This window comes from Taeniopygia guttata, chromosome 4, assembly GCF_048771995.1.
Source record: "Taeniopygia guttata chromosome 4, bTaeGut7.mat, whole genome shotgun sequence".
NCBI lineage: Eukaryota > Metazoa > Chordata > Aves > Passeriformes > Estrildidae > Taeniopygia > Taeniopygia guttata.
Window position 1 is genome coordinate 69,969,175 of NC_133028.1, and position 25,923 is coordinate 69,995,097.

Here is a 25,923-nt window from a genome sequence, read left to right on the forward strand (position 1 = left end):
TGTTTTGGTAGCCCATCTGTTTTCTACCAGACTTTTGTGAACATGAGTGCGGTTCAGCAAATCAATTTGTTCTAGGGTCAGGCTGCCATGTGTCTTGCTTTAGATTAGATGTACTGTCTGAGAACAAAACTGAGTCAGGACCCAAAATAGATAAGATACCACGTGTAAAGCAGTCGTAAAAAGGGATTAAGTACATAGGAAGCTGATGGGACACAAAGACTCTAATTCCTGGCCTCCATCATCTACAGCTCATACTGCTTCATACAGCTGCTGGCTTAGTCCTTCAGGAGATCAGCCTTGCAGGAATATTATATGTCACAAGCAAATGGTGATTGCCCCACATTATCAGGAAATATCTAATGACTAATTTGGACTAAGATGCAGCTTGATAATGATAGCCTTGGAAGCATCTGGCTTTTAGCTTGGTCTTAGAAGGAAGCTACATGGTCAGTTTAGGGGAAGCCACTAATCAGAAACCTTTACTGAGATCCCGTGAGATCATGGAGGTGGAATCACCATTCCTTCCGTGTCATAGCCACCCAAGCCTTGGACTGTGAGTTCCCTATATGGTTGTCCCAAGGAAGCACCGTGCTCTTTGCAGGAAGAAGGATTTGCCCAGCTGTAGCAAACTGAGGCAACGAGCAGGTAGGATGGTGCAGAGACAATCTGCTTCAGGTCAGTGCAGCTATCGTTGGCAGATCCAGCTCTGAGTGGATGTGGGGGGCAGATCATTCATTGTCACTCGTGCGCAGTCAGATTACACATTGCTCTTGGACAGTACACATGAGTAAGGACAGTTTACGTGACAGCATTTGGCTTTATGCTTGCATGACTGCTCACAAGAACTGACCCATGAGACTCATTCCACAGTGGTTACTGCTGAGGAAATTCCAGATGTCTCCTGGGGTCTGGAGTGTGAGGCTGTGTTTAGATATGGAGCAGCAATGTGTGAAACTCTGTGGCCAGCTCTCCCTCAGAGCCGTGTGCCAAAAGGAGCAGCAGTCGGGTCATGGACATGCTGCGGTGCAGCAGATGGTACAGAGCCTGGTCCTCTGAGTCAGTGCTTGCACAAACAGGCCTGGAACAAGGGAAATGGGTGTCTCCTGGGACTATTTCAACATGCAAGACTATCTGCCTGAGTGTGGCTTTGTACCTGCAGACTTCAGATTGCTTCTAGATCCCTTCTATGGGAATGTGAGTAAGGTCTCTTCAGTCCAGATGACAGCAGCAACAAGGCTGAGCTGTGGAGGAACTCTCTTGAATTATACCCATGCCCTGTATCCCTTCGCCACCTTTGGCAAAGTTCCTTTAGCAAGTATGGAAAAGATAGGGAGCAGACAGCATCACTTTAGAAAGCTGAGATTTTCCCTTGCCTGCTGCCCTATCTCTTTCATTTTAGATAAGTTTGCCATGCACTGAGTGCAGGTGGTACATATAGAATCATGGAATGGTTTGGATTGGAAGGGGACCTTGAAGGTCATCTTGAATTAAGTTTAAAGTAGTTATTGTGAGTGGTGGTGTCAGTGTAGCTGGGACAGAACTCACCACAAGGTTTGTATCTGCCTTACTGAAGTTTTCATTAAGTTACCCACCTCATTAGCAGAAACTGCTGTGTGAAGATACGCCAGAATTCCATGATTCCGTGAAATCTCTGTGTCCTTAGCATGGGTCTCGGGGTTACCGGGACACAGAAAGCAGTCCTAGCTCAGGCAGGACCTGAATAGATACGTGAAGAGAATAAACCTCATGGGTCATTTGCCTTCGCATTATCCAGTCCTTAACTGATTACATGCAGGAAGTGATTTGGTTGCTTTGTCACAGATGGCTGCACGCCTTTCTACAGCAGGTATTTGTTTGGTTTGGCACCTGTAGTGGGAGCCATTCACTGGCAGCAGGTCCAGGAGAGCTACAAGACAAACAAGAGATATCTCATTTCAACAAGTGAGGACTTCTCCTAAGTGCACAAGAATTACTTTGGTGGATGTGTCCCAGATACAAGCATAGGGTGAACTCTCATCATGGCCTAGAAACCATTTAACATGGCCAGTCTATGAAGGAGCAGTCTTATTTCCTCCAGGGTTTTGATTAGGAAAGATTTATGTTCTGATCTGTGAAATGGTGAGTCACTGCTACCTAGTACAGAGGGTATGGACTGCTGATATCCTCTCATCGTCATCATGTTACCTTTCTTACCTATACCAGTCTGCTTCATAGTATTCCTTGGCTATGATGAGGTACTGCTCCCTAGCACCTATGATTCTTCCCATGGATCCAGCTCTGTCATGAAGTACAAACATATTTGCTGGAGGCAGAAACCAAATTTCAAGCTACAGTTTCATGCAAAGTAAGTTTTATATCTATCAGATATTTTATTTCCTTCAATTTCCCTGTGTGTTTCTCAAGTTTTGAAACGTTTCCAGTCCATATACCCTTGATAATAGTACCAGAATAGATAAGAGATTGAAGTGTCCTGCTGTTTACCTTGTGTCATGGAGCATCCCAACTCCGTTTTGCCAGCTGCATCATGGCACACGTCACACATTGTTGCATGCTCATTTCTGTAATACCTTTTGAGATGTGAAAATTCACATTCAAAGTAATGACCTATAGCAAATGATGCCCAGTATCTTACCACCCTCCTTCGTGCATCTTTACCTAACTTTAACATCCAGGAACCCTTAGGTTTTTTTGTTTCCCTTCCCCAGAATTAGACGTTCTTCATCCATGCCCACTGCTGGGAATCGGAGCGTGAACACGCACACACACTGTTGATAGCTGAAAGGAATGTGTTTGTATTACTCAGGCATTACCTTGGCAAATAGAACATGTTGGCTTTGAAATCTGTGTGTTTGGCCATAATTTCTCTGGTTTTCAGTTTCAGGTGCCAGCTGACCTTTTCTGAGATCATTGATGGGACTGCAGAGGCTGTGGTTTCACTGTCACCTTTCTAAGTGGGACTCCTGCATGTACAGCAATTCCCAAAAAGTGAGTGGCTGGTGGTGCACTCACTGGTTCTGCTATTTTACACTTAACATATAAGCACAAAAAAGGCTTTATTTTGAGTTTGGGACCTAAATGTTTAAGCAATTTGTTTTTACCTCTGCTGAGGGGGAAGAATCTCCCGGCATTTTAATGGCAGATCCTGAACAAAGATTGCAACTGTATGACTCCTTCCACCATAATTGTTCAGCTGATAAGCCTTTGAGGTCATCACAGCTTCTGAAAGGCAGAAAGAGTTAATCTTGGCCTTAGCAGCAGCAGGAAATGCTCTTCATCCTACGAACTGCCTGCAAGCTTTTGTCCGAACTTTCATGAGAACTTCTTTGTAACAAAGATTTCGGCCAACTTGTAAATGATCCATTTGGAAATAAATACAATAAAATTTGTTCCATCTGCAGAGAGTTGGAAGTAAAGAAAATATGAATCTCTTAAAAAATTAATTATTCACCCCAAGAAAACCAAATCCAAGGCCCCAAAACCAACATTCCCCCTAATATGGCTTAAGGCAATTGCAGTTTTCAGACTCAGTGGAGCTGAGTAATTTTTGGGAGTGTGCTTTGGATAGTTGTGGTCTTTTGGTTAAAGTGATATCATCACTTGGGAAAACAGTGACACGAGACATCTGACCACAATAAAACGGGAATGCTCACTGGAATAATCACAAAATCTTTGGAGTCTTCTCTCATGACACTCAGACTTCAATCCTGTCTGTTACTTTCATTGCTTGTGTTGCAATGAAGGAAAAACGAAGAAGTCATACTTGACTTACACCCTAGGAGACACTAAAGCTGCCATTCAGGGAACACTTTCTTACAGCCCTTTGAGTGCCATGTGCAGATTCAGTCTCCAGAGTATTTGTACTCTGCAGTACAATGAATCGGATTGTTCCTGGTAACAAAAAATGGCTGCTATTTGTTGAAAGGAAGGAAAAATAATACCAATTAATTTGCCAACTTGTCATTGAATTATCCAAAATAATCTACAAAGTAGCAAGAGGGACATGCCTCCTTTCAGCTTGTTTTAGGGAGGTATTTAGAGAAGGAGGTGTTTGGAGGAAACACACTGATAACATTTTTTGTAAATGTGATCACCACTGTGTTTACTGTCAATGGTTTTCTTCCCTATTATCTTGTATTTCTTTCTTTTTTCCCTTCCTTTTTTTTAAAATTCTCAGACAGTGTGACTCCAAATTGCTTCAACACACGCAGGGTACAGGACTATGCCAACACATTGCGCTAAATGTTACGGCAACAAACATGAGCAAAGCATTTTTTATTTCTTAAGAACTAAGAAATTGAAATTGCTAGTGAGTGCTGCTGTCAGGAGTCTGCTGAGGTGGTAGGAGAGTAAGCATGGAAAACAAGGTACTGAAAAAAAGCAACACTTGATTTAATTGAAATTCAGCATTTTTAACTTTGGTTTTCTTCTAAACAGTGAAAGTCCCCATAAAATTAAATTGACCAGGATATTGACTGAAAAGAATAATTCTGCTTAGCTCCAAATACTGTTTTGCTGCAAGCTGAGATTGGTTTAATTTAGATTAATTTTGCCCTTAGTGCTTGAATACAAGCTTGAATTTGACAAAATCATTGCTTTCTAATGAGGTTCTTTTTGGTTTGTTCAAATCCTCATTTTTTTCTAGGAAGCACTATTCCACCAGCAGCCTTTTCATCTGGATGGCTCTGGCTTGTATTCCTGGTACCTGGTTACACCATTTGAAAAAAACCGTACAGGGTACTTTTCATGCATTTTCTTCTTCTTCTTCTTGGTTTTTTTAAATAGTCATTATAGAAGACATTTCATGCTCTCCCTCATCCTTTCCTACAAGCAGTAACAGTATTGTGAGAACTTATTGGCATGGAAATGACTCCAGCATTTGACCTGCCAACAGGTCAGGTGTGTGCAGGTAGATTGACAGCTCTTTCCCATGTTCCTTCCTCAGCTGAGTCTCCTGCTGCCTTTGGTGAAAGATTTGTGTACGCAAAAACCACTTGGGTTTTCTTCGGTGGTATCAAGGAATGGGTGAAGCTGCAGTGTTCAACACGAACCAGATACAACAAAGCCTGTTTTCTTTGGCTCTTCTCGTTGAGACTGTGCTCACGGTGATCAGTGCTTACGTCAATGGCTTCTCTTTCGCAGGATGATGGGCTTTGCTGTCAGAGGTGAAGTACCAAACAGAGAAGAAAGCAGAAAATAAGGAGCTGGTGGAATTTTTGACCACAGGGATGCAGTAAGTCAGCAAACCTAGGTTTATGTGCTTTATTATTAGTCTTCTGTTGGCAATGTCTGGCTCAGCAATGAACCAGCTGGGTGGCTGTGCATTCCTTTATTGGCTATTGATAAGTCAAACACAAAGATTTCAAAGAGTCAGGCTTTTTGATAAGTCACTTGCTCTTCACTCTTTGTATTGAGTGATTAAGAGCCTTTCATGCAAACATCTGACACCTGCATGGACAAACTCTTACTTTTCAGTAAGAGCAATGGATGGCAGGGGGTGTTTCAACTTCTGCTCTTTGGTCCTTTTCTGGGCTGAGTATATCTTGCTCTTCCTTTGCTTTCTACTTTTGCAAAAGCCTGACCAAAGGGAGAACAGGAGTCACTCATCTGTTGCTTATGATTATCTGCTGCTATGGCAGGTGGCTGTGCTTTCTGAGTACCTGTGAAAGCTGGCTTTCAGCTAGAAACCTTGCCTTTTAACTGCACTGTAATTTCTTCATCTGTGCCTGTGATTTTCCCCCACACATATTCTCGCACATTTTTATTCCTTCAAGATGTTCTGCATCAAGTAAAAAAGAAGCCCACGTGGTCCATCCTCTCATTCGCATGTCCTGTCTCACTCTTCATAAAATCTGCCACTGATGCTTTAGACACACTTTACACAGAAATGGTATTTCAAGCTTTTGCACTTTTATTTACACTTTGGCTTTAGCACAGCAGTTGAATTCTGGTTCTCCCGTCTGCTTGCAAACTTGTTAAAAATGTGACCTTGAAAACAGAAGAGGAAAAGAAGAATTGCAAGTGTCTTGGAAGTCTCCTTTTCTTGGCGTAAACCTGTAATACATGTCTTTAATAAAAGAATCAGGCTATGAGGGTGGACTTATTCATTTGCTTCTCTTTTGAGCTATGAATAATCTTTCATCATTCTGGAAAATTATTTCAAGGAAAAAGCTATAAATTGTGAATCTTAGGAGTGCAGTGAGAATGTTACTTCAGAGCTTAAAAATTATTTTTCCATTTAGCTGAGTCGAAAAAACTGCTTATCTCTCCTTCTCAAAAATTGAAGACTCCTTTGGAGGTAAGTTGATTAACTGGGTCCAAATATGCTCTCAAGCCACTTGCCTAACAACTTCTTATTTCCACAGATTTTTATAGGGTGTCTATGTATGAAAATGTTTTATGCAAAAGATAAAAAGGTTAGATTTCCCCCAGTTCACCTGACCTCTAGTAAGGAATGGGAGAAATCAACAGACTGATACTGCAGTTGCAATGTGCACTTTGAGTGGTGCAGTCTAACTTTACACTTCTGCTGGTGTCCTTGGCTGAGTCGGTGGAGATGGGTTCGGGAAAGCTTGAGCAACCCTTTTCTTTCAAAAAAATATTGATCACATTTCTCATTAATTTGAACTTACGTGAATAAGTGGGTGTATCAGAGGTCGATGCTTGTTAAAATAAATAATATTTGTTAGTGATGAAAAGTTATTCAGCATAGTTATGTTGAAATCTGCCTGCAGAAGGTTGTAGAGATGTCACACCGCTGTCTGTTTCATGAAAGGACAGAGGAAGCAGTATCAGTGAGCCTGGTTATACCTATAACCTTCCAGATTCTTCCACAGAATCTTCCTCTCCAGAATTCCACAGGAACTGTGAAGTAGGCTTTGCACTGACTGACACCAATGGTTGTTACTTGAAGTGATTTAACTGCAGGTAATATGAAAGTCAATTTTCATGACAATTTTCAAGAGCAGAGATCTCAGGCTTATTTTTGTAGGTGGCAAAATTCTTGTTTCACTTGTGCACATAGAAACAAAATGCCTATTCACTGATCCCAAAGTTTCCATGGCAATTTGTGTCATTTCCAAAGGATCCACTTCCTGTAGAGTTGCTTATGAGATCTTGTTATAAACAAGAATAAATGCTTGAAACACATCTACAATATAAAGTCTGTCCTATGTGTAATTTTCCTGGGGAAAATGGGATTTTTCCCTTGTTTTGTGATAAGAGCATAAGAAAAACAATCATTTTAGAATGGGAAGCAATCCATAATCAAAAGCAAGTAAAGCACAGATCATGCGTTTGTCATCTAAGACAAAACCAGGATGTTTATGTTAGCCAATATTCAGCACAGACAGAGAAATTGAGGCTGAGAAACTCATACTTGCATTCCCTGTACTTCTAGGAAGAGTTAGAAGTATTTTTCAGGGACTTTCCAGTATTTCTCTTCATGACTTCCTCTATAGTTTCTAGTGTTTATACGTTAGAGAGAAATATACTTTCATTATTACAAGGACAGCAACCACAGACACTCGAGGGGACAACTTGCAGTTCTCCATACAAGAGCAGAACTCCAGCAATCAGGCATGAGAAGGGGAGCTTGAGGATAGGGAAATGACCAGAAGTCATTGCTTGGTCAGTTGATAGTTGCCACTTCTCTTGCCTCCCAAATGAAAGAAGGAAATAAAAGTGGCTTGAAGGGAAGGTAAAGTAAGGGGCCAAGAGAATAACAAAGGACAGGAGGAATATGTAAAAACATCTCTGCTGCATTTCATTACATGGAAGGCACTGAAATGAAAGGGAAGGGATGAATGCAGATGGCAGCTGTAAAGTGGAATGGTTTTCTGACAGTCTTGTAGAAAGACAGTTTAGATGCTAAATGAAGTGACTGAGGGGAGCAGAATCTTTCACGAGATTGGGAAAAAGAGGAGATGGACAAGAGCACGTAGTTAGCTGCAGTGAAATCTCAGGGTCCATCCTTTCCCAGTGATGCTGATGTCCTGACCCTTAATCACCCACTGGCCAGCTGCCTTCTGTGTTCCACAGATGTGAATGTGTACCCACACAGACACTGATGTTTCTAAAGTGTGCATTTCTCCCCTGTGGCTTCTGCATGGCCGGATAGCCAGAGGGCCACAGGGCACGTTGTTTAAAGTGCCAGAACTCTTCCAGCTGATGCCAAAACAACAATGGTGAAGAAGACTGGTATCACGCTTACTGAGAAGGGTCTTCAAGAAAAAACAAGCCAGAGACAGCTGTCTTATTTTATGATCACGAAGTTACCTCTGCTGTTTTATTACTATCTAGATTGTAGATAAAAGTGAAATAAGAGTGTGCATCCCTCAAGTAAACAGTTTTACTCTAGTTAAAAACAATAGTTTTTAAACTTATGCCCTTTCTCTCTTATTCTCTGTTTCCTTCTGGAAGGTTTTTAAGAGAGGCAGGCATCATGTGTTCAGCACACTGCACTTCAGGGATCAGAATAGGAAGCAGTTGTTACACCAGGACAAGTGCTTGCTCTTTGGGTATCCAACGTAAAGGTCACAAATTCCCATTTCAGATGGTCAGATAGTGGCCTTTTGTTGTAGTAAAGATTTACAACTGCGAGGCTGAAGGGGATGCCTAGTGGTGTTTAGGCATCTGAGGGTAAAACCCTTTTATCTGCAAGGGAATTAAAGAAGGGGTCTTGCCCTAGAGCCCACCAGTCCCCATGGATTGGGAACAGCCTGAAGAGAGGAGAGTGAGCCACTTAGCCCACCTAAGAGTCTGTCAGTGTAATCAGGAATGCCAGGTTACTGTAAGAAGGGAGCTATGGCACCATGGACTTAAAAATTTTCATTTCAGTTCCAGAAATCAGTCTGGCAAAAATAAAGCAGGATTTTCAAATGAAGAAAATGAACATTTAAAAGATCAAACTGATAACAAATGAGTTTTTTATATATAAAACTTTTAATAGTACATTTTTAGGAATAATTACACTCTCATATTCAAACTCTAGGTACGTAAAATGCGATTTTTTTCCATTAGCTGATGGAGTAGCTAATTAGACATACAATCAAGTACAGAGTAATGAGATTGTGAATATTTCTCCAGAAATGAAAAAATCCAGTAGAAATTAAATAAATTATAATTGTTTGCTTTCTTACATAGCAACTCCTCAATAAATACATTTATAAATACCATGGAAATCACAATACATAAATACCAAATACAGCGTTACACATTCTGTAGGTTAGGTTTTTCAAATTAGACATTACAGTTCACAGTCTGGCCACAGGCTGACTGTGGTTCAGGAAGCTGTTGTTGACACAACATACTGGTGTGCTCCAGGGGAGCAGGAGGATTCATCAGTTTGCTGGTGAAATAGCAAAATTATCAGGCTTAGTGTAAATAAGCTGTGCTGCGGGTGCATTGCACCTCACTGCATATGTTTGGCTAAAGTGGCTGCCAAAGGTTCTCAATATCCTTCAGCAAACCACTTTTCCTTCAGTGTCACGAGCAGCATATCCCACGGACAACACTGACCATAGCAAAAGACTTCCTTAAATACACACAGTTAAATAAATAGATAAATAAATAAAACCTTCCATAATTAACATCATCACATTGATGCAGGATGTAGAAGATGGTGCACTGCTTGAATGATGCTTTTCCCAAACGTTTCTCTTGACAGAGGAGCAGAAGCAGTTCCCACATTTTTTCTGTCCCAGTGTTTCTTAGAGAGGCGAGTCAGAATTTTGTTCAGCCCTGTTAAGAGGTGAGGGAAGAGAATAATTTTAAAGGAGGTTTAAGTTACCACTGCTTAACATTGCTCAGACAATTTAGGATGTGAGGTCTCTTTCCAATTCTTTGTGCTATCTTGTGGCACAGGGAGAATAAAGTAGATGTTTCAAAAGCAACTGGTGAAATGCCAGTGCGTACATGCCTGGTGTCCAGCTGGGAAACCTCTGCAGCATGAGCTTCTGCAGTTCCTCACAGCAAGAGCCTTGTTAGCTCAAAAATAGCAACTAAGTAAGGGGAAAATGACTTTTTTAAAGCCTTTTTTCTCAAAGGGAGAAAAACATTTCTGTGCTTCCCTGCAGATGGAGTTGCTGATACTCAGAGATTTAGTACAGACATACCAGCTTGAGCAAGTACCCTGAAGCACAGCCAGAAAAACTAAGACAAATTCTATAGTTGAGCAGGAAGCTTCCTTGTTCTTTAAATCTGACTTTTAAAAAATGGGAAGTATCGCTATGGAATCCTACAAACTGGCTTTTTCTGGGAGGTTTGGCACTTAACTGCTCAGACAGACAGGGAATGGGACTTACTTGGCCAAAATTGCCTTTACAATCAGCTGTACCCAGGGAGCAGTGGGCTCCAAGCACACCTCTCTGCCATCCTTCAGAGTAGCTCTGCAAAATAGGGAATAAAGAAGAGTCAGGAAACTACTACATGCATTTGTTTTACTCACAGAATGTAATCTTGCACTTTTAGATCAGATAGTATAAATTCATCCCAGCTACTCTATGTTAGGCTTGGCTCTTTTGCTTTATGTGTTGAACAACTGAGGAGATCATCCAGAATTGTGTGAGTCTCTGTGTCTGCTCTCAAACACATTCCCAAAAATCTTTCCCTCTATATATGAATACTTATTTTGGACATGTTTATATTACTAAAACTTCCTTACACAATTGAAACCTCCAGTGGTGAAAAGGTGTTTGAACAGATAAGGATCTTAACATTTTAGTGCCTGTGTGCTGTTCAGACCAGGTTAGGCTGGTTCATTGTTTCCCTAAATCTGCTTATTGGAACTTAGTTTTTCTTCTTGAATCTGCCTGCCTCATAAATGCAGGATTCAAACTACATCATTACCTTGTGTACTAAGACCTGACAAGTCCATGAAATTCATGTTCTGCTACCAGGATGTTTCACTTAAAACCATCCCCCTCACAATAAAAGCCAAGTCTGGCTGCATGAGGTCAACATGCTGACTGTGGTACTTGTGAAACATAAAAGCCCAGCAGCAGTGTCAGTAGTGCAGGAAAAGAGGAAGGAACCTCTTGCAGAGCTACTTACATGACTTCAACATTCTTGCAGTGGGGGCCGCTCTGTGTCAGCTTCACATCTTGAATGGATTTTGGGGGAATGAACCTGGAATGAGTGGCTATGCACTGGCACCGGAGCTCGGTTCCCATCCTTGCCAGGGTCCTACCTGGGAGCAGAAAAGAGAGACTGGGATTTGACAGATGCTCTTATGGTCCATCATCAGACATAAAGCTGCTCTATTGTAACAATATTCTCATTTAAAATACTGCATTTGTCCAAGCTATCTAAATCCTCATGTTATGAGGGAGGGTTACTTAGATTTCAGGGGAGCCGATGCCCAAGTATGTTGGAAACTAAATTAACAAATCTTTTAAAAATGAACCCACATATTTTGTGGTTAGTAACCATACTGACTACACGATATGTTTAACTGCATTGTTTTAATATCTGGATCAAAAAACTTGGCCGCTCTGCAGAAGACAGAGCCCTAGATTTGTTCATTAGTTGGAGGTTTGCCCATGTTTCTGTGTTCAAATTGTTTGCTCTCCGTTTCCTTGCTTGAGGTGGCATGGCCACTAAGCAACAAATACGAGATTATAAACTGCTATTTGTGTGGAAAGGGAGAGAAACTCCAGAACAAAAATCTGTCTCTAGCCACATACACTCCGATAGAAACAGAAACAAAGCAAATGCAAGTTGCATCCTTAAAATATTTCCCACAAGATGTCAGTAACTCTTCAGTCCAAGGTCTACATAGTAGATTTATGATTGAAGAGAGGTGCTGCAAATCTCCCAAAAGAGACTAATTTAGTGAAACAAATAGAAAGTTACTCTGCAAGGACAAGCATCTCAGTTGATGCCTCGGTAAAACTGCAGCCAAGGGGACTTCAGGAAGCTTTGCTTACCTTGAGACACAGCTGCTGAGATCAGGAAAAGAGCCAGGATAGCTACGAGTTTCCCGTTCATGGTTGGACAGGAGTTGTTTGGTGGCTAGTTTAAGTCTAATTCTGTGAGCTGGAGTCCCAAAGGATTGTTGATTCCTGCTGTGTGTGGGGATTGTTGATTCCTGCTTATATACTGTTTTGTGCCCAGCCTCTGTACTCTGGTGGCATAGAGATTGCGTTAGAGGAATTTCCCAGATGCAGTAAAAATGAGTCACATGACTGTTGTGAAATCATCTTCCTAGATGACGAGGAATTATTTTGCAGATAATGATACAATGCATTAATTTATTAAAATATGTCTATAATAGTCACACATTCCAATTATTTCGGTAGATTTGTAAATTTTGTGCTTTTTCTAAAGCATATCTTATTTAATAATGCAACTTTGGAATGGTTTCAGTTACATTTATGTTGCCACATTATTATTTTCTTCAGGGTTATAACTGTTCTTTGTAGATGTATCAGGTCTACAGTGGAGATACTGAATTTCTTATTCCCACTTATGGTGACAGCTTCTGCTTACCTGATACAAGCCACCAGAGTGGAATTCAGGCAGTGCTGAAATTACTGAGAAGCTCTTTACTGGGTCAGGATTTTACCTCAGCATTATTTTGATGTAAAAGATTTTAATTTTAGTCTTTTTTCCCCTCTGTTCAAGAGGCATGATACAAAGTAAATTCATCACTAAATTTTGTGTCTAACAAGGAATTGAGGCTGCAGTATTCAAAGCTTTCTGTGGGAAGCAGATACTGAATTCTGAATGGATTTGAAAATCATGCCTGTACTTTTCAAGTTACACGGTAATGAATTATAAACAGAGGAAACTTTATATGCAAACTAATCAGTATGACCAGCTGAACACAACTGATTTTCTCTTTAAGTCCAGACATTTTTAATAAGTATTTTCTGAAATCTTTTCAGGGACAGCAACCTATGTCCTAGCAAAGGGACAAAAGAGTGAGAGTTATGGCTCTGTACAGACTTTTCTGTTAGAGAACCTTGTTTTATGAATGCTGAGCTTTCATTTGCTGTGGCTGGGGATAATACCTTGCAAGGGAGACGATTCCAAGGGAGGACGGGCTCAAATGCTGAACTTTTGCTTGAATTAAGATCTGTATTTTGAAACCCAGCTAGAATATGTGTGATCAGGAGAAAGCCTTCTGTTTCAGTGCAATAAGAACATCATCCTTTTGACATGACTAATGTTGCTACTTGTAGTCTTCAAACTCAAAGCTCTGTGGTTTTAGGATACGTGGGTTGAATGTGGTACTCTTCCCAAATTTGGGGACTTCATAAGAACTCAATAATCTTTAGCATGTAAAGTATTGCAACTTATTTACTGTAAGAATGGAATAGTTTGCCCATAATTTATTGTCGTTTCCTTGTATCACACGTCATTAACTTGGTAAAAAGACCTTTGTGATAAAAATTAATTTGTTTCCTATCACTGTGTGGGCTGCCCCAGGAAAAGATCCAGCAGCTTTTTCTCTCCTACCTCTCAGTATTAAGTTGACAAAAGATACCAATTCTGACTCCTGATGGTGCTGCTCCTTAACTGTGTCTCTTAAAGAACTTCAGTGAAAAATACATTTACTTCTCTGAAGGTGTGAACCAGGAGAGGGTTTTGCTAGGAACTTAGGGTTATGTTTTATTGCTTATGTTCTATTATGATGTATATGTTGTGTTATATTAATGTATGGTTTCACTAGTGCCAGATTGTAGATGTTGGAGTTTTAACCAGTTTACTTGGAAGGTTTTGCTGGGTTTTTTTCTTTTGATTTCTCTCTGTGTCTCCACACATGTATGCACACACACTGAGGTTAAATTAACATTTGATTAGAGATCACACTTTTCTTAGTTAATATTTGCAGCCTTATTATATCATTTTGGTGTGTGCTGAAATGTTATTAATATCAGAGGAAATAAAAGAGAAATCCCCTTCAAATCCCCAAGTGAAATCAGTGAACACTTGTGCTCGTGACCACCAGGCTCAGCTATTTCCTGAGTGTGGCAGTAAGGGATCTGCAGAAATCCCCAGGGCAAAAGTGAAGCCAAGAGCCTGCTCCACCTATGATGAGCCCTGCCCTGAACTAAGAATGAGTATCTGTCCAAAAGAGCAGTTTGTTTGTAATTGAATATAAACCCCTGCACTTTGTCACCAAACTTACCGTTTCATTGGGACTGTGTGAAGGGGGAGTAAGAGAAACAAATTGAGGCGTGAAAATGTCGAGGCATGAGATCAAGCCCAAAGGCTAGGCACTCCTAAGCTGTGTTTCTGGGAGTGCCATATTTTGCCAGAGTTCTCCCTACATCCCTTCAGCACTGTGCCCAGGATCTCGTCCAGGCTTTTGTCATGGGAACTGCAAATCCATTATGGAATTCTGGCAGCTTGTTTCCCTGACAGCTATCAGAGATGACTTGTGCAGATGGAATTGCTGCTCCTTTGGAAGGATCGCGTCACTGAGTGAGCTGATACTGCCGCGAGCAGAGACCTTCCATGCTAAACCCTGTAAAAACCACGCTGGCAGTGAACAAAACAACGCTTACACAACAGTCTGACTACTGAAAGACTGCTGAAAAGGAAGCAAATACCTCCTGTGCCTATGTTCTAAGGCAGGATATAGCTGGTGTTCCCTACGTTGCAGGATGGAAACTAGTGGTTTGTCATGACTCATCAGCTTGTCTAATAAGCACAAAAGTCAAAAGGGCATCTTTTAGGATCTTGGCTGAGATCCGTTAATCTTTGCATGTAGCAAGGGATGCCCCTGCACAAAGGACACAATAAGGGGGATTCAGGTGTACTGAGGCTGAGCTTCAGTCCATTTCTAGTTTGAGTCGCTCCAGGTCCAGAGGAATGCTCCAGCACCTGGGCTGATGAAGTTACTCTGACAACATTAAGAATCAGTCTTGTTTTAGACAAATTCCATCCTCTCCCTTGAGAACTTGTGCACACAAGACCCAGAGGCCCAGGAGGTAAAGCCTTTGCTGGAATGAGGGTTCAGCCTGTCTGTCAACTCCTGCCTCCTGCGTGTCCTCTGTTCCAGCTACTCTTGTACCCAGGGAAAATCTCACCCTGTCTTCTGAAACCACTCCTTTTCCTCACAAGGGCCTTGGCATTCAGCTGCCATTCTACTTGAGCTGCAGAGGGCTGAAGGAGCAAATACAGGAGCTGGGAAATAATTGCTTCCGCTGCTCAGAAGCTGTGCCCAGTGTTGTGCAAACACTTGTGGAAGTCTGCAATCAGGCAAATGTTAGGGAACAGACACGTAAAAAGCAAAATATCTGCTAGACATCAGAATTGCTATAGGAGGAAGTGATATCAAGGAAAGGAGAAAGGCTTAGGTCAGCTTGTGGGGTTTTTTTCAAACTTCAGTGTTTAAATATAGATGGTTATGTAGCCTTAGTCAGATCACAGTAAGTGTTGGACTTTCCTGAATCCCTCTGGAATCACAAGTAGCAGTACAGCTTTTAGGCTGATTTGCCTTTTAATATATGTATTTATAAAAACAGTAGTATGTTACTGCATATTTATTTTAGATATGTATTTCAGCTCTGCTTGAAAAGACTCAATTCTGTATCATAGCTTCCACTTAAAAAATTGTTGTGGATTAAATGAAATGTTCAATTTGCTCCAACTCAGCATGAAAATACATTGAAAATATTAATATAAGGTATAAATTCATATAAGAAAAGGATGTATTAATATCACCTGTAGTGTTAGCATAAAATACTAGAAAATATTAACAAATAAAATGCATACTACAAATAAAATTTACCTACAGACATACTATATATAAAGTTTATCTACCTGGTATGAACAGAAGAGATACTAAGTCCACCTAGAGAATTGTTAGGCACCAGCACCTGGGCTTTACCTGCCCTATAAGGCTGCATTTATTGCTTACTTGCATTTCCTCTCATCAGCTCGGCCAGAGGCATTTCCTGACTACGCAAGTAAGACCTGGAAGTGGCAGGAGGAAGCATGTGGTAAGTTTTAAGAAGTTTGTGCCAGGAACTTTTGATTAAATAGAAGCGGTTAGTGGCCATAAGACACATCCCACCTTCATCTCTGACTCTCATAAGTTAGATCTGTTTGGTATAACTACTGTAATATGTGAATTTGGTGATCCAATGGATATCAAACAGATGGACAGGTAAAACCTGGCTGCTCACCAAAACCTGATGGTGCAGGAAGGAACAGTGGATGTGTTCAGTCAGGTCATGGATTCAGGTCTGAGTCCAGAGCTGCTTTGGTGAGGGGACTGCTGGAGGTCAAACTTCAAACACAAGACTGAACCCCACAGGGCACTCATGGCATTTTTGGGATCTCCATCACTCTCACCATGTGTGTCTCATCTGATGAGTGCTGCTAGAATCTGCACTTCAGCATTTTCTACCTCAGAAATTAGATTTATATGGCCAGCCATAAACAGTGTGAAGCAAATCACTAAGATAAAGCATCTTTTTGACTATAGAAAGAAATTAACAATAAATCAATGGGATTAACACATTAACATTAATGTTCAGCCATATAAGCATGACACTGGAAAAACAACACGTAATAAATATGTAAGCTGCAAAATCCTTTTATTTAACAAAAAATGTGGTCTATTAGGGTCTCAGATAGAACATAATACCAAGGTCGCAGTTCAACCCCCATATTGGCCTTTCGCTAAGAGTTAGACTTGATAATCTTTCTGGATCCCTTCCAACTCAGATTAATCTGTGAACTAACGTGAGAGAAAAAAATTGACCTAATATTTTCTGTTATTGAAGTAAATAATGTGTTCTTTTCTTTGGAAATATGACTTCTAAACTTTTCTTGGCATCTATGTGTATGTGTGTCTCTCTGCCTGCGTCTTCCTGTCTGTGAGTGGAAACTGCAGCACATCAAATAGAAGTAACAAGGGTGATGTAGTCTCTCTATTTTTAGCTGCTCCCTTCTGAAAGCCCAGAGTTTCCAGCCTTTACCCTGAGGCTTACAGTGACTTGGAACTGTTGATGAGACAGGAGGTATTTTAGGTATCAGCCCATGATTGCTTGCACCTTCCTTAGACCCAGACAAATCCCATTCAGCTGAAGTCACTTAAAAACACTCCTCAGTCCTGATCTGATATTCCTATCATAGACCCAGCATCACCCCGAGATCTCTCTCCTGTGTGCTGATGGTCAGCCTAGAATGTTTTACTTCTACAGGAACTCTGTAATTTTTGTCTTATGTCAATCACTTTGGCTACTTCCTGCAGGGAATTTCACCTGGTAGTTTGTTGCCTAATCAATGACTCTCCCAAGGTCCTTCTGCAGTTCTTTATAGATGAGCCTTGTTTTCACATCATCATTTGGCATCACCAGAGTACTTCAGCTCATGGCAAATGACCTTCCCAGATCCCCTGTGGGAGGGCCAAACCTAACAGGACACCACACAAGGTGGTGTAAGAATCCGTGGGTGATGTCTCTTTATCAATGAAAACTGATCTTTTCATTCTGCCCTTCATCTCTATGTATTCACCTGTTACTTATCCATTTCCAAGACGTGTTTCTTAGCCTCATTATTTCCAGTGTTTAGTGAGGGCTGTGAAAGGATTTCAGAAAGGCAGTTTGACTCTACCTGTGAGAACTGCCACATCCATGTCTTGTTTTCACCTACAAATAGCTGCAACAAGGGCATGAGAGATCACTTCCTTCAAAGTGACACAGATGCTTCTTTATTATGTGTTTATTCTGTTTCTGTTTAAATCAAGCCATTTAGGGGTAACTAATGTCATCTTGTTTATTCTCATCATTACAACACTTAAACACTTTCATTAACCTTGAACTCCTCAATCTATCACAGACAGAAGTTTAGAGAGAGAAACAGCAAAGAAAATAAGATGACTCAGCAACCATCTCAGGGAAAGAAAAATAATCAACAGTAGTAATGTAGCAGAGGGGGCATTCTCATCAGAAATTATAGCATTCTCAGCAGCAATGTTTTCTCTCATTTCATATCCCTGCAGAAATCCAAGGTTTATTCTTCCTTGACTTTTCTTTGACTGGTGACTCAACATTGTCCCTGGCCCTGTAATTAGATTAAGTATAAAGTGAATTCAGAAATTAAAGAAACAATTACTATTAATACAAGCTAAGGGAGAGCAGTAAGTGCTCACCAATCATTAATTACTTATTTTTACTGTACCAACCAATTAACATTTGGAAAAAAAAAAAAAAAGAAAAAAACCAAACCCTAAACTGTTCCTGCATGAACTGCTCCAACAGAAAGAACTTCCATCTGCCTGTGTGCAAAGTAGGAATTTGATTTTCCCTGTCTACAGCAGTGAAAGCCCTTGGCAATGCCAGCTGCATGTCTGAATTATACCCATTATGAGGAAGTGAGTTTTTGAGACCTTGATTTTTGGAAGTGTCAAACACACAAAATGTGCAGCCTCTCAGCAGAGGCCTTTTGGGTGGTTTAACAACACAAGGAAGATATCAAAGGAAACTATTTCACTCAGGCATGTAGAAATATTGCTTTAGAGAGAACTGATGGAAATCATTAGCTACGCCTGAAGAGGGTGAACATTTGCATGCCAAAAATTTAAGTAGCCTTCTAAAATGAGCTTTTAGGTGCAGGTGTTCTAGGAAAGGGAACAGCTCACCTGGCTAGCAGAGCCTTTACAGTCAGCTGGATCCAGGGCGCAGTGGGCTCCACGCACACTTCCCTGCCATCTCTCAGCACAGCTCTGCCAAGAAAGGAGCAGAGAAGTTAAGGCCAGGTGTGTCCCTCAGACTTCTCCTAAAGGCTGGAAATTTCTCGTAGCCAGTAGATAAAGGACCTGTTTGCTTTTGGTTTATGTGTTTCGGGGTTTTTATGAATTATGTCAGTACAGGTGTTTATGCTTATAATGAGCCTAATGAATTTTCTATTTGGTTTCAGTTCTCTATCTGGCCATATTTTAGCAGATCTTTCAGGAACTTGATTATCTTGAAAAGTGTTTTTTTAACCAAGCCTGTCTTGAATTACCTAGTGGGGTGGAATGGGATGCCAGGCAGCGCTGCACAAACCATTATTTGCTTAAGAAACCATAGTGAAAGCATAACAGCCTGACAGTGCCCTTCTGTTTACTGACTGCACTGCCCTAGTTCCTGTGACTAGTCCCAGGAGTGGCTTTAAATGAAGCTTACTGTATCTTTTGTTTCGTACCCACATGGAGTATAATCCAAATTCCCCACTCCTCAAACAGAGAAATGCTCTACGTGAAATTCTGACACAGGAAATCACTTGGGGCCTTTCAAACTTTGCCACATGCAGGCAAAGGCAGAGGAAATTGTTTTAATTCATGTCAAGAGGATCAAATTTGTATCTTTGATTGATTTTTCAATGTGAAAGTTATTAATTGTGCTCTGTGTTGTGGGAATCTGATTCTCCCCTCTGATGTTGTTCATAAGTAAGTTAACAGCAGAAAGAGATTTAAAATACTGTCTGGAAGCTGCTTGTAACACGGGCTTGGAATAAGCTTATTCCTTTGGACATAAGGCCTCATTCCTGATACTTGATATTTCTGAGGCTTTGCTAGGGAAACATCCTGCCACTCACAGTTAATGAGTAAATAGGATGAGAAATGCTGGGTCGGTTCCTCCTGTAGGAAGCAAGGTGCTATTTAGGAAATGTGCTCACATGATTTCCACATTTTTGCAGTGAGGTCCTCTTCGGCTTAATCTAACATCCTGGACAGTCTTGGGAGGAATGAACTTGGAATGAGTACTTATGCAGTGGCATTGGGAGCCTCTTTCAACTGTCTTCTCCAGGGCCTTACCTGTAGAACAAAATTCTGTTATCTCTAGGTACATGAACAGTCTCCTTATTTGCTCCCCTGAAGCAAGCTGTATTCTTTCCTGTAACCTCATTAGTGTTCCCCAGACACTCTGATTTGCTAGATGCTGAGATAAAAGTAACTGCATCTGGACAAGACAGCAGCTGCATTTTCAGAGCTGTTGGCATGCAGGTGCATTTGAATTTAAACTTGGATTGCTACGTTTCTGCCATGATCATCTGCTCATATTCTTTATTCGTGCTTGCAAACACGATAATTCTTGCTCTGTCATCAACCTGCCTACCAAGAATAAAATCACAAAAAGGATAAAATTGTTATTTGTAAAAGAAGATCTATATGGATTTAGTTAGGGGGAAAAGTCCTGTTTTAATTCAAGCACTTATTAAAATCTAGAGACAAGTATATATTGTGGCATAGGAATAAATTCATTTGCAGACAGAAGCATATTTTACTCCTGGAAATATCCACAGCATCCTAACAGGTACAAATGATCATTTTTATTTCTGAATGACAGTTTACTGAGGAAGCACTTCTCTTGCAAAGAGTCATCATGGACATAGCGTAAGCCCACTTGCATTTGCACGTGTATACTTCGTAATTGCTTACATGATTTTTAAGAAACAATTTTCTTACCTTCTGACCCTGCCACTGAGAGCAAGTAGAGAACCAAAGTGACAGCAACAGATTTGCCACCCATTGCTGTGCACGTTTTCTTCTTGACAGAGGTACTGCTCTGGTGCTGTTTCCCATCAGGTTTTATATCTGAAAGGTGCGCTCCCAGCAGCCTGAGTGCTGAGAGGTGGGTTCTGCACATGCAGGTTTCCTAACACATGAGAGTGTTGCATAAGAAACCCAAACCTCTATGCAGTTCCATTCAGTGGTACTTCAAACTTCCCTAGCTTTTGCTGCTGTATATTTTCAGTTATTCTTTAAATGGTTATTGTTGTCCATCACTTTCTGTTTGCACTTCTTCACGGGATATTAGCCTTAGCCAACACTGCTAAGCTTGCTCTTGGAAATCAATACATTACCAGACATTTCTCAGAGCCAAAATAAAGAGACGTTTTTCCTCCTCTGTGAACATAAAACTTCTGTTCAGCTCTTTGCGTCATGCTTAAGTGACTTGTGTGAAAACATTCATCCAGCACCAGCATAATTACAAGAACTTTTCATCTCAATCTTACACACTACATTTTGGTATGAATCCAATGAAGTTATTTAGTCAGTGTTCTATGAAGACAAGACACAGCTAGTTTCTCTTGTTCTCTGAAAGGATTTTGTCTTTTTCAGTTTGGCTAAAGGGATTTAGATGATTTATTCTGTACTGAGAAGTCTCTCTAGTCATTAAGCAGGAAATTATGAGCTTAAAATGACTGAGGCATTGTCACCAAAGTCACTTAAGCTCTTCTGAAACTTTCATCTGATCAGAATATGAAAGGAGAAAGTATCTGGTTAAAATAAACACTTAGGATGTTGCTTGTTTTTCTTTCTAACCTCGTGCATTTAGAATAATCATAGGTGTTTAAGACAGCAGATAAACACATGTCATAAGTGACTTCTACTGACAAGGAAGAGCAGCCCAGTCTGGTGAAGGTAGATGCCAAGTCAAAGAGCCACAGCACTTCACTTAGCAGTCTCCAAGAGCACCAAAACACATTTTTGGAAGCATGAGAGTGGTTGTGGCGTTTCTAAGGAAGGTATTCTGTGACTGCACACAGAACAGAGATGTGGTATGTTGTCATTTCTACCCTTGGAATTGCATCCCACCAATGAGCCTATGGAGGAAGGTGCAGATGCTCTGCCCAGGGTCCTAGAAGTGCAGCCATTGCTGACATTTTGGACAGAAAAACTGATGAGAAAAGCCCTTTCTCAGTGTGGTTCAGCTCCCAGTAACTCCACTGGGATATTGCTTGTGGCAAAGGTTATGTGTATCTGTATTACACTAAAACTGATGTCAGTCCTTTTAAGATACACCCAGATTTTTATGGCTGTGCAGGTGAAATGGTCTTTCCCAACCTCTCCACATTCTTGGCTGATACTTGCAACATCCTTATCTCCAAATTACATCTCTGAAAGAAGATATCTTATAAAAATCCCTCAGGATTATTAACAGGAAGGCTTAGACTTGTAAGACAAGTCTGAACAAAACCTCTCTCTTTGAGAAACCTTAACTCCTTTCCATTCTGAGGTCTAGCAGGCTGTACAATGCTGTGCAGTGGGGCAGAGGCAAATATGGGGAGAGGGAGGTCAGAATAGTTGTCCTCTTGCACAAGAACTTGCTCAAACACTGCCAAAAACTCCCTTTATGTCTTGCACCATGAGCAAACATGAGCTGATTGTGCAGAATATGGAGTGGCTCCTTGTTGGAAAAGATCAAACCTAAACAAGTAGCAAAATATTTGCTCAACTTTCCCAAGTGTTAGCTGCTTGAATTTCAACATTCCTCTGTAAATTGCTCTTCTAGAGGTAGATGTAAGGCCATATAATGGGAGCTCTGTTTCTTAGGATATCCCCTGATGTAGTCCTCCCTCCTAACTGGAATTATGGAGGATATTCAGTGACTTCCTTATGTTTATCAGATTTCCCTGTTTCTTTAAGCTGATGAAAACCCTTGTTCATTGTCACGTTCTCAGGTTCTGCGCTGTCAGAGCAGCACACTGCTATTGCCTTGTGATTTCTGTGACTGACCAGTATTTGTTCATTACTATCTGTGAATTTTATCATCCAGACTTCTGAAAACACAGAGTCTCACAGGAAAGAGGAAGAAAGTAGATAACTTTCATAATTCCTTTAGTTGTCTACACTTTACAGAGGCAGCAATATGCCGTTTCAATTTGCTGGCCCCCACAACTCAGATCCCCTCCCCCTTGCCCTTCTTGGAACCCTTTGTGTGATACAAAATGAAAAAAAAATGCTTCCTCTTTTTTTCAGTTCTCTGTTCCAACAATGAAATTAATAACAAGCAATATTGAAGTGAAAACATTTCAATAAGCATTTATTAGGTAGGTAAACATAAACATCTTAAATAAATAAATAAATAAATAAATACATTGACAAATAAATAAATAAATATTATTCTATAAATAAATAAAGTGTGTTTTTTCTAGCCAAAAGATGGCATTAAAATATATGTTTATACCTTCACAACACTCATTCACAATAAATAATATATTGAAAATTATGAGACAAAACCTGATGTATCAGAATTTTGACGTGTTAGTTCTAGAAGCACCCCTCTTCAGCCAGTAGCCCACGGTGAGTGGCAGTGATCCAGGTACAGTTGAAGTTACCTGTCTATGCTTTTCTGGGGAGAAGTTGTTGCTGGTCTTTTCCTAAACTGTTTGCAAAAAGGGAATGAGTAGTTTAGTGAAAACTCCACTGGTCATGCACTGCACTGTTCCAGCTGTGTTTAGCAAAAATTATTCCAGAATCATCTCCATATTCCTTCACTAGCCATTTTCCCTGCCTTCTCATTGAGGTGGTAGTGGTTTCTTTCCTATATAAGGAGACCAGTTTAAAAGATTTAAAGTATTGTTGTTGACTAACTACAAAGCAGGGAATGCATATTCTAAATGCTGTGACATTATAAACGTAGGAGGCAGGAGGAGGTGAGCTGTCTTGTGAGCTGGGGGAATGTCTTCCCTATTTTTGCCTTGCTGGAGGAGTTAGGACATTTTTCTTCTTTGTTTTAGTACACTGTCTCAGGTTTGGTGTTGGCCCTAGAAAGAAAGAAGATGGAAAAGGAAACTATTAAAAATTAACCATATAACAAGTAAGACTTGCTGGTGTCAGCTGAAATCCACTTTGTGCTGCTGTGCCCAAGACCCTGAAAAACTGTGACAGAACCCAATAGACACTGGTACATCATAACATTCCCAAAATTATTCAGCAGCAGTGAATTTCTATCGTTTCATGCTTCACTTGACAAATGGAGCCTGATTTTCCCCCCACTTATCTATGTGCCAGTAGTTTGAAAAAAATTTTTTCAAACTGCTTTCTGCCACTGCAAGCATGAGAAAACTAGTCAGTTAATGATTGGATTTTCTGAGCAGCTGTGCTACAGGTTTTCAAAATGCTTGTGCCGTAGGGGAGAGGAAGGTAACTTTCCCAGAGGTGCGTGGCACAGTAAGGTTTCAGTAGCTAATGCTATAATTAAGGCTCAAAGCAATCACAGTGCTTGTCACAATTAGTGAACACAAAAGGTTGTAACTCCCCGAGGAGACAGAATTTTGGAGCGCTTCACACCTGTCTGTGTTTGGTAGCTCAATTAAAATCCCGGCTTTCAATAATCTGTGCTTATTGAGGAGAAATGACTCACTTGTCCAGAATTGCCTTGATGATAAGCTTCACCCAGGGAGCACTGGGCTCCAGGCACACTTCTCTGCCATCTCGCAGGGTAGCTCTGCAACAGGGAAAAAAGGAAGGGAAAAAGGCTGTTAAGTGAAATCCAAGGCATTGTCACCTTTCTCTCATAATAACATCATTCTAGGCATATACTGACATGTTCCACTTGAAGCTGTATAAACTGAGGCTGTAGCCTAACATAAAGAGATCTTTTTCACTAGTTTAGTGTCTTCTCACATCTGTTTGTTTGATGTATTAAACCATCTGCAGGACTCTCCCTCTTTTCAAAACTGCTTTTTTCCCCTCAACTGGCTTTGTATTGTTGTCAGTCTTTCACTGAAGAGTTAAATCTTTCCATCTTGATTCAGAAATTGTACTGCCCAGTCCAGAGGAACCACCAGTCCACAGGAACTTGGTTACTTACAGTAAAAGTTCTGGAATTATTTGTGTTCTAATGGTAGTTTGTTTTTTTTTTTTTCATTGATTTGAGCAGACGTGTGATAATTTTTTTGATCTAGCCCTTAAAAATTTTGGTTTTATCTCTTGATCAGCATGGCTCCATGCATTTTCACAAGACAGTGGAATTCAGAGTTTTAGAAAGTTATTTGCTGCCTAATGACTGTGAACTTAGGTCAAAATACTGCATGTGTTTAAAAAGTAGAGACTGGTAAAACAACACTGAGTTCCCAACAAGTAGCACGTTGTCTGTAGGAGCAGGGAATGATGCTGTTCTGCTTTCTGAGCAGCTGCTTCTGCCAGAGCACAGAGCACTTAAACCCAACTGAGAGCAAAATCTGCTTCCTTCTTGTTAAGTAATCAGGAAACTTTTGCAAGACACTTACATGACTTCAACATTCTTGCAGTGAGGTCCACTGGGGGTGAGGTTCACGTTTTGGATGAACTTGGGATGGATGAATTTGGAATGGGTGTTTATGCACTGGCACCGGAGTTCAATGGCTGAACGTGGCACTGCCTCACCTGGAAATAAAAAAAAAGGTAGAGTGGTTTGCTATTTTCACAGGAAGCACAACATGGTAAGATAGCACAGTGTCTCCCCACCAACATTTGCTCTGGCCATTAGCAGAACTTGAGGAAGGGTTTCCTTACCTTGTGTTCCAAGCGCTGAGATCAGGAGCAGGGTCAGGACAGCAGCCACAGTCTTGCCCATCATGATGTAAGAGTGTGTCTTCCTCGTGTGGCCTGGGCCTGGTTCTGTGCTGGAGGGAGCTCTGGCAGATCCCAGGGTGGCAGGTGTCTGTGCTCTGGGACAGGCTGTGTCTATTTTATACCCTGCCTGGGCCAGCTGGGGCACTCCAGCATCACGGGAGGGTCATACCCACGGAAACTCCGAACCTGCGAGATGCTGCTGAGCACTGAGTCACAGGTGAGTGGGTAAGCCCCTTTCCCTTCGTGACCACAAAACTGCTTCTCTTTAAGAGAAAGCACTTTAGGAAGTAAAGACATGTAGAGTTGCCCTGTACTGAGCTGTGTGGAGTCTGTAGGGAGTTTGTGATTTCTTGGAATAATTTTAATCTGTACTTGTGTCCTCCTTGTGACTTTCCACCACAGTTTGAAGGCATTTGCTCTCTGATTTTCCATCTCTGTGTCCTTGGACTTCAATTTCACCTTTTTTCCGGTTTTAGACATGATAGAAGTAGGAGTCAATAATTTTAGAAATTATAGGGACTAACTATCCTTGTCTTTATATTCATGTACATTAAAAAAAATTTTTTTTTATATGCTGACTTTAACACAGCTTCAACAGAAATACAGTATTCTTTTTATTAATTCAAATCTAGCTTCAC

The 25,923-nt window shown here is 40.8% G+C and overlaps 3 protein-coding genes and 1 long non-coding RNA gene across 4 annotated transcripts; 1 reads left to right on the forward strand and 3 right to left on the reverse strand.

The window, feature by feature from the left end:
- The first annotated feature begins 556 nt into the window (after positions 1–556).
- LOC116808272 (uncharacterized) lies at positions 557–8,717 on the forward strand. The gene is made up of 3 exons (XR_005980079.2): positions 557–2,985; positions 5,140–5,230; positions 5,930–8,717. It is a non-coding gene; the product is annotated as an uncharacterized lncRNA (long non-coding RNA).
- Positions 8,718–8,921: 204 nt separating this feature from the next.
- Positions 8,922–12,124, reverse strand: LOC100222345 (interleukin-8). The gene is made up of 4 exons (XM_002193430.6): positions 11,925–12,124; positions 11,050–11,185; positions 10,302–10,385; positions 8,922–9,738 (listed from the first exon to the last, which is right to left on the reverse strand). The coding sequence occupies exons 1-4, from the start codon at positions 11,983–11,985 to the stop codon at positions 9,708–9,710; spliced, it is 312 nt and encodes a 103-aa protein (XP_002193466.3). The 5' UTR covers positions 11,986–12,124; the 3' UTR covers positions 8,922–9,707.
- A 5,521-nt stretch (positions 12,125–17,645) lies between these two features.
- Positions 17,646–20,515, reverse strand: LOC101233529 (interleukin-8-like). The gene is made up of 4 exons (XM_030272249.4): positions 20,408–20,515; positions 19,618–19,756; positions 18,599–18,682; positions 17,646–18,021 (listed from the first exon to the last, which is right to left on the reverse strand). Exons 1-4 carry the CDS (start codon positions 20,469–20,471, stop codon positions 17,946–17,948), a joined length of 363 nt encoding a protein of 120 aa, XP_030128109.4. The 5' UTR covers positions 20,472–20,515; the 3' UTR covers positions 17,646–17,945.
- Positions 20,516–22,119: 1,604 nt separating this feature from the next.
- Positions 22,120–25,361, reverse strand: LOC100223328 (interleukin-8-like). The gene is made up of 3 exons (XM_072927794.1): positions 25,226–25,361; positions 24,961–25,096; positions 22,120–24,176 (listed from the first exon to the last, which is right to left on the reverse strand). The coding sequence occupies exons 1-3, from the start codon at positions 25,287–25,289 to the stop codon at positions 24,089–24,091; spliced, it is 288 nt and encodes a 95-aa protein (XP_072783895.1). The 5' UTR covers positions 25,290–25,361; the 3' UTR covers positions 22,120–24,088.
- Positions 25,362–25,923: the final 562 nt, after the last annotated feature.

Bases quoted from the DNA above. Each gene is read 5' to 3' on its own strand.
- LOC100222345 (XM_002193430.6), bottom strand. From the start codon at position 11,985: ATGAACGGGAAACTCGTAGCTATCCTGGCTCTTTTCCTGATCTCAGCA. The intron at 11,186-11,924 runs GTAAGCAAAGCT...TTCTGCTCCCAG, and splicing joins CTCAGCAGCTGTGTCTCAAG to GTAGGACCCTGGCAAGGATG. The intron at 10,386-11,049 runs GTAAGTAGCTCT...CCTATTTTGCAG, and splicing joins TGCAAGAATGTTGAAGTCAT to AGCTACTCTGAAGGATGGCA.
- LOC101233529 (XM_030272249.4), bottom strand. From the start codon at position 20,471: ATGGGTGGCAAATCTGTTGCTGTCACTTTGGTTCTCTACTTGCTCTCA. The intron at 19,757-20,407 runs GTAAGAAAATTG...TTTGTTCTACAG, and splicing joins CTCAGTGGCAGGGTCAGAAG to GTAAGGCCCTGGAGAAGACA. The intron at 18,022-18,598 runs GTGAGCTGTTCC...ATCTAATTACAG, and splicing joins GTAAAGGCTCTGCTAGCCAG to GGCCAGGGACAATGTTGAGT.
- LOC100223328 (XM_072927794.1), bottom strand. From the start codon at position 25,289: ATGATGGGCAAGACTGTGGCTGCTGTCCTGACCCTGCTCCTGATCTCA. The intron at 25,097-25,225 runs GTAAGGAAACCC...TTTTATTTCCAG, and splicing joins CTCAGCGCTTGGAACACAAG to GTGAGGCAGTGCCACGTTCA. The intron at 24,177-24,960 runs GTAAGTGTCTTG...TCCCTGTTGCAG, and splicing joins TGCAAGAATGTTGAAGTCAT to AGCTACCCTGCGAGATGGCA.